Source organism: Pestalotiopsis fici (assembly GCF_000516985.1).
Source record: "Pestalotiopsis fici W106-1 unplaced genomic scaffold PFICI_Scf_9, whole genome shotgun sequence".
In the NCBI taxonomy this organism is placed as follows: Eukaryota; Fungi; Ascomycota; class Sordariomycetes; order Amphisphaeriales; family Sporocadaceae; genus Pestalotiopsis; species Pestalotiopsis fici.
This window is the reverse complement of record NW_006917099.1, coordinates 1,455,363-1,468,528: the sequence shown is the minus strand read 5'-3', so window position 1 is coordinate 1,468,528 and position 13,166 is coordinate 1,455,363. Positions and strand designations below refer to the sequence as shown.

The 13,166-nt window shown below is 45.4% G+C and overlaps 5 protein-coding genes across 5 annotated transcripts; 3 read left to right on the top strand and 2 right to left on the bottom strand.

Annotated features, from left to right (window-relative positions):
• Positions 1-444: 444 nt before the first annotated feature.
• PFICI_11858 (uncharacterized protein) lies at positions 445-2,300 on the bottom strand (the record flags this gene model as incomplete). Its single annotated transcript, XM_007840439.1, has 7 exons — positions 445-783; positions 838-990; positions 1,044-1,645; positions 1,701-1,879; positions 1,927-1,991; positions 2,042-2,107; positions 2,169-2,300. The coding sequence occupies 7 exons, from the start codon at positions 2,298-2,300 to the stop codon at positions 445-447; spliced, it is 1,536 nt and encodes a 511-aa protein (XP_007838630.1).
• A 1,792-nt stretch (positions 2,301-4,092) lies between these two features.
• Positions 4,093-5,096, top strand: PFICI_11857 (uncharacterized protein; the record flags this gene model as incomplete). Its single annotated transcript, XM_007840438.1, has 4 exons — positions 4,093-4,330; positions 4,406-4,597; positions 4,669-4,926; positions 4,981-5,096. 4 exons carry the CDS (start codon positions 4,093-4,095, stop codon positions 5,094-5,096), a joined length of 804 nt encoding a protein of 267 aa, XP_007838629.1.
• Positions 5,097-8,865: 3,769 nt separating this feature from the next.
• On the top strand, positions 8,866-10,548 carry PFICI_11856 (uncharacterized protein; the record flags this gene model as incomplete). The annotated part of the gene is made up of 2 exons (XM_007840437.1): positions 8,866-10,389; positions 10,441-10,548. The coding sequence occupies 2 exons, from the start codon at positions 8,866-8,868 to the stop codon at positions 10,546-10,548; spliced, it is 1,632 nt and encodes a 543-aa protein (XP_007838628.1).
• A 638-nt stretch (positions 10,549-11,186) lies between these two features.
• On the top strand, positions 11,187-12,665 carry PFICI_11855 (zinc metalloprotease; the record flags this gene model as incomplete). The annotated part of the gene is made up of 1 exon (XM_007840436.1): positions 11,187-12,665. The coding sequence occupies one exon, from the start codon at positions 11,187-11,189 to the stop codon at positions 12,663-12,665; it is 1,479 nt and encodes a 492-aa protein (XP_007838627.1).
• A 61-nt stretch (positions 12,666-12,726) lies between these two features.
• PFICI_11854 (uncharacterized protein) lies at positions 12,727-13,157 on the bottom strand (the record flags this gene model as incomplete). Its single annotated transcript, XM_007840435.1, has 2 exons — positions 12,727-13,084; positions 13,141-13,157. The coding sequence occupies 2 exons, from the start codon at positions 13,155-13,157 to the stop codon at positions 12,727-12,729; spliced, it is 375 nt and encodes a 124-aa protein (XP_007838626.1).
• Positions 13,158-13,166: the final 9 nt, after the last annotated feature.

Here is a 13,166-nt window from a genome sequence, read left to right as displayed (position 1 = left end):
CTCGAGATGGATTGCGGACCGATCGCTCATGATGCCGGAACAAGAAACAATGTTTTGGCAGGTTTGTCTCTTTTCACAAAATGTGGGTATGCTTAGAGTATAGGCTGGGTATATGCGGCCCTGTGTCGCAAAACCAGAGACAAGTCTTTAGATTTTAAGTATTGCCAATGTATGCTGGTCTTATATACTCTGCCGTCCATAACGGTGCCCACTTATCGTCGCGCACAGGCTTGATTTACCTTTATCCCATATTTAGCATAAGTGTTTTTAAGCTTTAACTAATTGCCTCCACTGGAATGACTAAAAACCCGAAAAAAAAATATGTATTTAAAAAGAAAAAAGCAAATATACTTTTATTAGCGACGCGTCTTGTTATCCAGAAAAATAGCAGTGTCGCTCGCTGAAACAGACGCTAAAAGAAAAGAAAATATGGTGAGACGCGTCTCAACGGCCTCGAGCTATGAGATTGCGCAGGCGCAGATCTTGCCATCGTACCAATCGCGATTCCATAGATATGTCCGATACATCAGACAGCCTAGGCGCCAGTGCGCTTGTACGCCCCGTGTTTGGTCGCGCCGATAATCTCTGTCGATTTTGCGCCTCGGCTTGTTTGAGCTCCAATCGCCACGACTTCTCCTCAATCGCCCACCAAGCCCGCCAGCCGGCCATGAGTAAAATTGTTAGCGGTAGAGTTATGGCCCAGTATACCCATTGAAAGGGAGTAGAGGAAGGATATGCTCCAGTGTCGGCATTCCACTCGAAAAGCGGCATGCTCAGAAACGCCTACGGTTGCCACGTCAATCCGAGAACGCTCTCCACCGGTGAACCAGAACCTACTGCTACAAATGTCCCAGGCAAGAATATCATGGTGAGGACCGCCACTGTCTTCATGGCCATGCTATCCCGCTTGCTCGAGATGGCAACCTTGGCGCTCTCCTCGGCCACGCGACGGCTGATTCTATTTTCTTCAGACGATATCAAGCTAAAGATCTACGAAAATGTCAGTGGGTAGACATTGCCTTTAATCAGGCATTGAAACTCACCAGATTTGTCTGACTTTGCACCCGTTCCTTGAGAGACTGTATCACACTCGTAGAAGTCTTTGCTTGACTTTGTGCCAAGACAAGCATGTGCAAAACCCCGTCCTCGGCCTTCATGACGGATGCATGGTCTTGCCAACCCAGAGCTGCGCTCAGTTGAATATTTGCATCGATGAGGAAGCTGGCCAAACTTTCACTGTACCGCGAAATGTTGATGACGGTAGCCAGCTCCGTCTGCTGAGACTGGAGCCGCACCAGGGCCGACTCAATGTGAAAGTCCTGCCGGCCCGAGGTTGCATTGGAGGCCGTGACTAAGAATCCAGACGCGCCAAAGCCCGTCTCTTGTTCCAGCGCCAGGATGGACTTGTCAATGTGGGTTCGGTAACGCTCCATGTTCCTGCGGTGACTTGCAAACACCAACACGGGCAGCAACAGTGGATGAGGGCACAAGTGAAGAGAATTGTACAAGAGTCGGACAATATCCTTCCATTGCGGCGGCATGGCACCGTGGAGCAATACTCTAGTGGCCAATGTCTTGAGGTCAAACGCCAGCGATAGGGCCTCGTACCCAATCGTGATCTTGTTTGCAACTTTAATGACAATTTCTATTGATATGTTATCAATGCTGCATCAAGTTTACATGTAGTTTGGCAACTTGACTGATGCGCTCAACAGAACGAGAGCTGTCGGCTGCCCTATAAAAGTAGGTGGCGAAAGCGCCCGTCAAATCGACAATGGTGTAGACTGTCGACTCGTGAAGCTCAAATTTTGACTGCAGGCGGTCCCAATCATCTCTGGTCATGTTCATTTTGTCCCAAGACTTTCCCAGAGGTACATTGCTTGGATCATTAGCACTGGAAATGCCTAGGCAACAACATATTCCTACATGACTCGAAGCGAAGGCCGGTTATTTCTGACAGCTTCCGACATTACTGGAAACTCGTATGATCCCTGTATGATTCAGAACACAATTAGAGCCAACGGTCATGATCGGCACTCACTTTGAGGTCAAGAAATCCATCAAAATCAGACCAATTGATTGAGCCGTGTCGGGATACATGTTCGCCCTGAGTATTGGAATATCAGCGTCGCAGGTTCATGCGGGGAAAGCAATCCATCAGCAGATACCTGCTCATTTGTTGCGGCCTCAAAAAAGCCTGGTTCATCCAACGGCACAGAGGTAAAGTCGGCATCGCTCAACTCTTCCATGACTGTAAATGGCGAAATATGCTTGACTTGAAAAGTTTCCTGGGGCTCCATAGTTGTGTAACAGTCTTTTTCCTCGTTGTAGCTTTTACATGAGGATCTTGGCGACACATATTATCAGCAGGGATATAGGTGCGGCTGAAGTCTTCAAAGATGCGCTGGCAGAGCTGAAGGATGGAAGATGCAGGCAATTCGAGAGGCCAGGGAATGTGACACTGTGCGAACAACAGAATGTAACGCTGCCTCGAGGATTTACTATTGTTCAAACAGGGCATCTCTGTCGGCTCAACTTCTCCTCACACTGTATGGGCTGGGGTTGCCTCAAAGAACAGGCATGTTGACCCAATTCTACATATTGAACTGTCTTTTGGGGCTCCAAATTTTTGATTTCATGATGAACACATTGGACCATGGAGTATTGCAGCTCTTTATTGAACTGCTCCCGATGAGGTTGCGTCTTAAGATTAGTGACACCACCCTTTGTTACACATTCCTTCTCTGTTGCCATGGTCAACACACCATCGATTGCCATGATCAACATCCAATCTAGTCTCGATATTCAACAATGGAGGAAAGACTTTAGTCGTACATGGAAATCCTAAAAATAAAAACTGACAGGGTATATTTCGATGTTGAGTGTTCGAGACATTGTGATGTACGACTGAGCAAATGGAAATGTTGAAAAGAAGACAAATCGGGAAGTATTTTAGCCGTCTTCGTCTTTGCTAAATATGAATGCTTTACAAATATTATCATATCATAGATTTCTAATCACAAGCAAACCCTTTTGCATTTGCCAAGGCTATGGGAACGTGGTGACTAGGCTATGCATATGAGGCGAAATGCCAAGTATTTGCATGATATGATCAAGCACAACATGTCAGTGACCCCCTTTCTGAAATATACTTGGCGCATGTCATGAAGGATTGGGTCAAGATGATTTTTAATCAGTCATTGAACCCAAGCTGGCATAGAATTTAATGTTTCAACTCGTTTGGGGGATGACATGAGCACTGTGCCCTGACTTCTAAACCTGACGTCAAAATCATCAGACCTTCAGCAGACTTGACAAAGGCTTATGCGACAATAATGATACACACGATTCAGAGCATCTTGAGCACATTAGATAGGCATTTTCTTCACTCGAGCCGGGACAAGAATGTGGTAGCCAAGTGTCGCCAGCTCAATGAAAGAAACCCTGCAAGCATTCGAACTGTTTCGCTGCCCTTGAGTCAAAGAAATCTGACCATTTCTGTCGGGAAAATCAACTTTTATTCCACTATCAATTCATGAACTTGATAATAGGATGCTGTTGAGATATATTGGGCTCTGTAGGATTGGCCAAACACAAGTTTCTACCCTTGGTCTTCCTTTGTGGCATTGGCTGATATGATACTTTACGGATTCTAACCTAGCGACTATAGTCTTGCTCGCAGATCTTTCTTCATCAGCACTGGTCATTAGAGGCTATGCCGCGATTCTGTCTTGTCAACAATCACCTCTAGATGATAGCGGACAATCGTAAGTGGCTTGGAGGCCCAGTCGCATGTTCAAATTTAGATATTCTGTAGATTTTGCACAACATGCTGGACTTGAAAACGACCAAGAGTAATCCTCTAAATCCTGAACATTGTCATATCATTGGACTGTTATGAACACAAAGTTGCTTCATGAATGGCATGATTGTCATTAATGATCAATACTGGATATCATCTATAAAAGACAGCAAAATCTCACACAGGCGAACAAGAACTACTTATTAACAAACTCATTCTATTACCGAACCAACTACTTCAATCTACGTTCATCAAACTTTGCGCGTACTTTTTCATCTTGGCCTCTCAAGATGCACTTCAACCGAGTGATTCTCGCCTTGAGCGCGGTAGGCTCAGCTCTGAGTCTACCGCAGCTCGCGTCAAATGGAAACCTCTTCTCGCTTGCAACCAGAGATACCTGCGGTGATGATTTCACTGGCAAAGAACGTTTTGATTGCGACAAACCCGCGGGTCATGTCCTCGAAGACAATGGTTCGAGATGCGGAACCAAGGACATGATTACAGTAAACGAGAACCAATGCCGAGTCTGTAAGTGCCTACCCACCCGTCCTCGGTCGGTTTTCCAAGTCAGTGTTCGGGACTAGCTGACATGTTCTTTGATAGACTGCGAGGTCAAACGCGTTGGCTTTGTAGGTCGCTGGGAGACTGCCCCAGGCAAATTCGGAGAGCTTCAGCAACCCGGCAGCAAGGGTATCAATCTCGAGGAAGGCCAAGAGACTACAGTGTCTTATGGCTTCTCGCTCGGACTGGAGGCATCGTACGAATCAGTCATTGGCGGCGGTGCTAGCTTCCAGTGTGCGTTCATGTCCCTTTCTCCCAGGCATCACTGACTGCACTTTTTCTTTTACTGACACTATCATCTATAGGGTCCAAGGCCGATACAAAGGCCAAGACGGTGCAAAGACAGGCCAGCGGCAGTCCAGACTATGCGAGCAAATGGGTCTTTTTCCCAAAAATGATCACCACCTGTGGCACCTTGACCGAGAAGAATTACATTGAGGCCCAGACCAACGGGCGCTATGTTGAACCGGCGCATTGCGGCAGCGAGGAAAAGACTACCCACAATGTCTGCTCCACGACCTTTGCTACCAAGGAGGGTAGTGTTGATGCCTTTTGGGCAGAAGGTAAGATGGCCACATTATTGTCACTTGGTTGATGTTTATACTCATACTTTATAGTTTTTCTCTGGCCCGACGGAGTCGAAGTCCCGCTAGACGTTCAGAGCGACGCCTTTCGCAGTGCTTACAAGATGTTCTCCACTGGCCCCTCGGGCCCTGGACCGCTGGGATCTTGAACAAGTTTTGCACACTAGGTTATCGTGGGAAAGTCTGAGTTGGAAATTTCATTTTAGAGACAATTCCTCGAAATAAGACACATTGGATTGATTTTTTCAATGACATGGCTCATTATCAATTGTTTTTCATTTCATCGTGCCTCATGTTACTCTGCAGCCGTCTTGGACTGACAAATCCATCTTGGTTCAATCATGTTCAGGAAGAATTCTTTTCCAGAATCACACCGTTGGTGACATTGGACCCCTTTCACTCCCTGGCTCATCAATCCAACTAGGCAAGAGGCCGATAAAGCGATACGAAGAGTACAGAGTACGGCAACGTCGGTACGGCGCGCAACATCCGTTGTTCGGAGAGCCAAAACCGCCGAGTGATCTTAGCGTTCGCGCGCGGGAAATAATGGCCCACTGCCCAGCCATTATAGCGCACATGATGATGCTATGCGGCCTGTAGCCAAGGCCTGGACTATCGATAACCGTTTGCGGTTCTCGGCTTGAACAGGCAAAGATCGAGACAAATGCCGAAATGCTAGGGATGCCGTTTATATGCAAAACCACGGTTTATACGCATATAATGCACTTAATTGCATAATGCGTAAAATACGCTAAAAATACCCCTGTATCACCACTTTTATACCGTAAAATACTCTTATTTTTTTTAATAATAAAAAATATTACGAATATAATAAAAAAAGCAAAAATTAATAGCATTAATTAATTCCTTTCGTTAATGCGATTATTTTGTTATTTATTATATTTATAAAAAATTTAAATATATAGCGTTATTTTACTGCTTTTAAAGACGAAAAATAAAAGGGAAATCGAGCCTAATGCAAATATTGCGGCTATATAGCTATAGCGTTTTTTATGCGTATAAAAGCCTATTTAACGATTTTATATAAGCTATTAAAGGAAGCACGCTTTAAAAAAGCCTTTAAAGCTAAAGTTAAAAATAAAGGCAAATTGCTTATATATATTAGGCAATTAATTATTAATAAAAAGGATGCCTTAGATTTTTAAGCTGCTAAGGCTATAGCTTACGGCGGCCGCTTTATTTATTTATTCGAGGATTTTAAGATATTAAAGCTATTAAAGCTTTATTAGCCAGCCTGGATATTATTAGGGAGGATTTAGTTAATCGAGAAATTAATCCTTTATATATATAAATTTACGATAACGAAGGTGGCAGCCCGGATCGAGAATTCCTTATTTTTTAATATTATTTATAACGGATTAAACGATATATTTAGCAACCGTATAATTAATATTTTTATTACTTTTTTAAAGGGGATTTTTTATATTAGCGTAATATTAATATAAGCGCGGAGGCCTATATAGCCGAAAATATAGCAAAAATTATATATAAAAAGGTTTTATTATTAACGGAAGATAAGCCACAAAAAGTTAATGCCTTTATTTTAAATACTTATAATAGCGTACGGGCTATTTTATAGCAAATATTGCAATTTCCCGAGTTTAAGCATTATTTTTGGATTTTTTGCGATTTTTACGGCACTTAGCTGCTAATATATAACGTTTTTAAAATTAATAGCTTTAAAAAAATATTTAGTTAGGCTATAAAACTAATTAGTTTTTTCGTTTATTTAAAGCTTTAGTTAGCCCGATTAAAGGACGAAATAATGGCTATTTAAGGCAAAGTTTTTATATTTATAGCTATAATTAAAATTCGCTAAGGTTCTTAAATTAAAGCCTTTAACTTTATTAAAAAAGTGTAGTTAGTATTGCAAAATTAGCGTATTAAAATAATAAATTTAAATATATAATAATAAATTTACTACGATAACGAAAAAAAAGCAAAGCTATCCCGGGTATTTAATATAATTATAAGCACGCTATTTTGGGATTTATTAGATATAATGATCCGTATATTAAAACCTATTTTTAAGCAATAAAAATTATCGGAATTTAACCGCGTATACGTCGGATTTATCACCCGGCGATAAATAGCTATATAGGAAAATTTATAGGCATTAAAAATCTTATATCCGTTAATTAATTAGGCTAAGGTTAATAAAATATTTACGATTCGCTAAACTAAGCAAATTATAATTATTAATTAGGCTATATATATGCTTAATTTTATTGCTTTAATAAGTGCTATAGCCTTCGTTCCCTTTAGTATATAATAGCAAATCTTTAAGTTTTTCGAATAATACTGCCTTTCGGGCGTGTTTTATAAGATCGTTTTTAACGATTATTTTAGCTTTAGGAATCGCCGTAATTATTTTAGTAATAATAAAAAGTTTTAGAATTACGGTATAAGCGTCGTTATATTCTGGGATTTTTATAAAGCCGAGGGAGTTTAAATCGCAATAATTGCTAAACGATTATTTAGCATAATTACGAATAGTGTGCCTAATAAACGATCCTTTTTAACGATAAATTACCTATATAATAATACGCGTAATAGGCTGCGCCCTAATTTAGCTAATTAATTAATTTTTATCTATATAAACAAATAGGCTTTAGGTGGTAAATAATAGCAAAATAACGTTAAGCTAGAATTATAACTACTTAAAAATAAATTATATAAATTAAAATTTAAAAACGAGGTTATTTTAGCAGTCCTAAATAGGCTTATTAAGGCGGTAATTAATAAAAAAAATTAGAGTTTATTAATTATAGGTTTTTATAGCTATTATACGTAAAGCTTTTATTTAGGGCTGATTTAGGTGTATTCCGCCGGTTTCCGGGAGCTGGTAATATGGTAGATTAAACCCCCTTATGCTGGACCCTATGCATACTACTTTGTAACCGGCCCCCGGGAGCCTATAATAGCCACTTTTTATATACAATTAACGATATAACCCCTTATTTAACCCCCCTGAAGACCTATAAAATACTATATTTGTGGCTTAGAGTGGCTTAGCTGTGGCTAGTGTATTATATAACTTTCTATTTTGCACGCATTTTGCATGCATTTTGCTGAATTGCATAATGCGTTGGATGGATCGCGGCAACCCTACGAAATGCAAGGAACGCAAGGAACGCAAGGCACCTGACGGCGATCCACACGGTATTGAAATTTGCTGCCAAATGTTCAAGTCATCCCTTAGTCATAAATCCGTGCGGAATAAACTCAAGCTACGTATCATCCCGCGCGCCTCTCGTGGTGATCGGGTCTCGGCGAGGCTTTTTTAGTGATCCATATCCATGCCCTTGGGTAAAATAGCCCCATTAAATTTTCTCACTGCATGGAGAACCTGGTCGGCATACCAAGGGTACACACTGCAAGCATAAAGTCGAAAATGAACGTTGCTATTCATGCGAAACAAGACAAATATTCAAATGATGTCATGGGCAAAAGAGCCTCATAATTAAACCCAGGTATTCCCTTTTGAAAAATTCTGATCTGATAACAATGACGATGAAAGTTAAAAACGCCATATCTTACTCGTGTCATGCATTCCAGAAAATCTTGCTTGTAGAAGTGGAGCAAACTCCCCGGAGGTTTTACATAAGTAGTAGGAGGTATACTCGAAATAAGAGATGAAAACCGGGCATCCCGGGGTCCCACTAGTAGGAGCACCACATGGTGCACATTAACATGATTGATTAGATGTTTGTCAGGCTTATGTAAATCACCAATGTCGAATCGAGCAGAATCAAGATCCTCTGAGAGATGGAGAAATGACTCGTTTGTAGTTGCCATGGATTCGAGGCTCAAGAGTTATATAACGCACCGGGTCGCAACTGTATCGGGTAGTCGGTCCTCTTTCCGGTAGACGCGACAGTTGCAAAATCATTGACCATGGGACGTTCATTGTTGAGAGGCTTTACTGCTGCCCTGGGCTTGGCCCTTGGTGTGTCGGCTACTTGTCAGGAAGTCTATGACTATATCGTCGTGGGCGGAGGACCAGCAGGAATCATCACTGCTGAGAGGCTGGCCGAGGCCCAAAAGAAGGTTCTCTTGATTGAGCGAGGATCCGGACCAACGGCCGCAACTGGATCGAACCACACTCTCAGCTGGAACGACACCTTGACCGAGATTGACGTTCCTGGCCTGTCGGCTGACATTGGCGGTCTCGATGTTTGGACCGAATACATTTGCTCCGACGTGCCCAATTATGCAGCCTGCGTGTTGGGAGGTGGTGTTACCGTCAACTACATGGTCTTTGTGCACCCTCCCGCTCACGACTTTGAAAAGTGGCCAAAGGGTTGGAACTGGGATGATGTCGCTTCCGCTGCCGAAAGACTGTACGAGCGCAACCCCGGAACGACATTGCCCTCGGCCGACGGCCAGAGATATGACCAACAATTGTACTCGATCCTGTCCAACTTTTTCGACAACCTCGGCTGGAAGTCTGTCGACATGAGCGAGCAGCCCGACGAAAAGTTCGAGGTCTACAGTTACCCTGCCTGGAACATCAAGGATGGCAAGCGTGCCGGCCCGGTCCGCACATACCTGCCTCTGGCCGAGGAACTCGACAACTTTACTCTTCAGCTCCACACCAAGGTTCTCGGACTCGTGCGATCCGGCTCCCAGGTGACTGGTGTCGAGGTCGAGACTAGCAACGGCACACGCAAGACTATTGGACTTGCCGAGGGCGGAAGAGTCGTCCTGTCTGCTGGTGCCTTGTCCACTCCCCGTATTCTGTACAACTCTGGCATCGGACCCCAGGCCCAGCTCATGAACGTCAGTGTCAGCAACGTTTCCACTCTTCCTCCCCAGGACCAGTGGCTTGATCTGCCTGTTGGCGCCACCCTGATGGACCACCCCATCTTTGCCATCCAGGTCCAGACCAACGGAACCTTTGGCATGGCCGACTTTGACGCCATTCTCAACGGCACAGATGCCTCTGTTGAGCCGTACGAGACTATCAACTCGGGTCTTCTCACCGAGGGCAAGCACCGTGCCATCTTCTTCACGTCCAACGTCGGAGCCGACAACATTACTCGCTACTACCAGGGCTCGTGTGCTCCTACTGGCGAGGGCATCTTTACCATCACCTCTTACATGACTCACGGTCTTACCTCGTCCGGATCTCTGGGCATTGACACCAACGGCAACACCATTGTCACTTCGAACCCCTACATGCAGACGGCCGGCGATCAGCAAGCCGCCAAGATGTTTATCCAGTCCATGGTGGACGCCATCACCGCTCCTGGTACAGGTCTGACACTGATCTCTGCCACCAACACCAGTGCTATTTACGAGACTCTCACCATTGGTGACCACTTTGTCGGTACCGCCAAGATGGGTACCGATGATGGCCGCAAGAACGGTACCTCGGTGGTTGACACCAACGCCAAGGTGTACGGAATGGACAACCTGGTAAGTGTCTCTTCTCTCTTCTCATTTGAAAGCGACTAACATTCTTTTCAGTTCATCACTGACGCCAGTATCCACCCTGACCTTCCTACCGGTAACCTCCAGGCTACTGTCATGGTTGCCGCCGAGGCAGCTGTTGCCAAGATCTTGGCTTACGAGTAAATGTGTCTCAACGATTAGTTGCGGAACTGACACCTTATTTCATGTACATATTAAGAGCGATAGTCTATACCCGATGATGCTTACTGGCATTATCAAGTTGGTTCTGTATAGGAGATATGAGCAATCTTGGACATATTGAATTGAACTGTACCACTACCTGATTGTCATTTCAATTGAAGAAGACCATCCTCGGAGACGGGGCAATAGTAAACTTGACTAGCAATGGCTTCCGTTGGCACGGAGAACTTTGGTAGGTATTCAAGGACATGCTACCCCAAAATATCGAAATTTAGAATGCTTCGAGATCGTAAAGTCTCGACATCACGACTTGCCGCATCATGACGATGTAATGTACCGTTGGTATGCAGTGTGGCAGGTATTGCATATCTTGGAATGCCCTCATTGGTCATATTGGCTCGCCTAAATTCTTCGGCAGGTCTTGGCATTGAGTATTAACTGCAACCTCCATTATGTGAAGGTGTTATAGACAGGGTTTTGCTATCAAACGTGCATAGATACCCATATTTCGACATTGTATATATCATGTCAAGATCCAAGGTAAGCTCACAAGATTCAATCTTACCAAAAGTCCACGGGACAGCTATGGCATCGTGATTGTCTCATCGATAACAGTCAATATGAAGGCGAAAAACGCAGTCGCGGGCATCTTGCTGGGAACAAGTGCTCTTGCTTCCTCGCAAGTTTCGATTGAGGAGCTCTTTGGTCGACAGATTGAGCCGTCATCTATTCTCTCCTGCGACGCCACAAACTGGCCCATCACCACGGTCGGGGGACCAAACCTACCTCAAGAGCCTTCAGAGAACCTGGTCTCGATCCTATCTCAGGTTGACCCCGCGAGAATAGAAGCCAGTATACTTAAACTCGTGTCTTTTGGAACTCGCCACACTCTCTCAACGCAAACAAACACGACTCGTGGGATTGGCGCGGCGAGGGATTGGATTGCCTCGGAGTTCCAGACATATGCCAACGCCAGTGACGGCAGACTTGACGTAAACCTTAACAGCTACATACAGCAGCCTGACGGCAACCGCATTCTCTTTCCCGTCAATATTAGCAACGTTGTCGCGACCCTAAAGGGCACCGAGACACCAGAGAGACTGTATGTTGTCTCGGGCCATTACGACAGCCGCGTGTCCAATGTCAATGACTACGAATCGGATGCGCCCGGCGCCGATGATGACGCTTCGGGCGTCGCCATTTCCCTGGAACTCGCGCGCATCATGTCGCGACCCGACCTGCCTCAGCCCCGGGCGAGCATCGCCTTTGTAGCCGTGGCCGGGGAGGAGCAGGGTCTCTACGGAGCCCAACACCTGGCGCAGACGTACGCCAATGCGACGCCGCGAGTCAATGTCGAGGGCATGTTTACCAACGACATTGTGGGGTCCTCACGGGCCGACGATGGGACAACGGATCCCTACACGATCCGGCTCTTTGCACAAGGACTACCGCCTCTGAGCGTGGAAAACTCCAGTATCCGGGACACGCGCCTCACGATTGGCGGCGAAAACGACACCCCGGCGCGCAGCCTGGCGCGACTGGTCAAGGAAGTCGCCGAAAATACCGCCACGGGCATGAACGTCTCGGTCGTGTACCGACTGGACCGCTACCTCCGCGGCGGCGACCACCGGCCCTTTCTCGAGGCGGGATACCCGGCCGCGCGCTTCACCGAGCCCAATGAGGATTTTGCGCACCAGCACCAGGACGTCCGCGTCGATGGCAGCGGCAAGCAGTATGGTGACTTGCCCGAGTTTTGCGACTTTGACTTTATTGCCCGCGTCGCCCGCGTCAATGCGGCGGCGCTCTGGAGTCTGGCCAACTCGCCTGGGGCGCCGAGAAATGTCAGGGTCAACTCGACGGTGCTGAGCAATGACAGCGTCTTTTACTGGGACCCGCCTTCCGGGGGCGAAGACGACGTGGCGAGTTATGAAGTGGTCTGGAGAGCTACGGATGCCCCGTTTTGGGATCATGTGCTCGATGTCGGGTTGATTCATAACGCTACGGTGAATTTGAGCAAGGATAATGTCATTTTCGGTATCAGAGCCAAGAGTACTGATGGTCTGAGAGGAGTAGCTGTGCTACCCTTTCCAGCATCATGAACTCCCATTTCCACAGCTAATACAGTATATTGAGACCGCATTCTATTATGAATCACGGAACCTATTCGTCCAAAACTGTAAGGTTTTCATAACCCGCCTTGACAATCTCCGTGTCGATAATAAAGGTCACAATCGCCTTGGCTGGTTCAGTCGCACTATTGTTCTCTCCCACTGTGTGATGACAACCAGGCTGCTCCAAAAAGTGTTCTCCTGCCTGGTACACCTTGGGCGGGTTCCCATTCATACCGCTCAAGATGCTTCCTTCAGTCACGAGCGCAATGACGGTGGCTCCGCTGTGCCGATGAGGGGGAGTGTAGCCGTTTGGAGGGAAATCCAGTTCAATAGTCACAATGGACTTTCCTGGCGCATTCTTGAGCTCATGGCCGTAGAGTATCGTGACATTCTCCCGGGGTCGAGCCCTATAATCACTGGTTAGCGTTGACCTTTGATGGTGTAGCTGTCTAATAAGACTGACTTTTCTTGTGGACTCATGTTTGAATA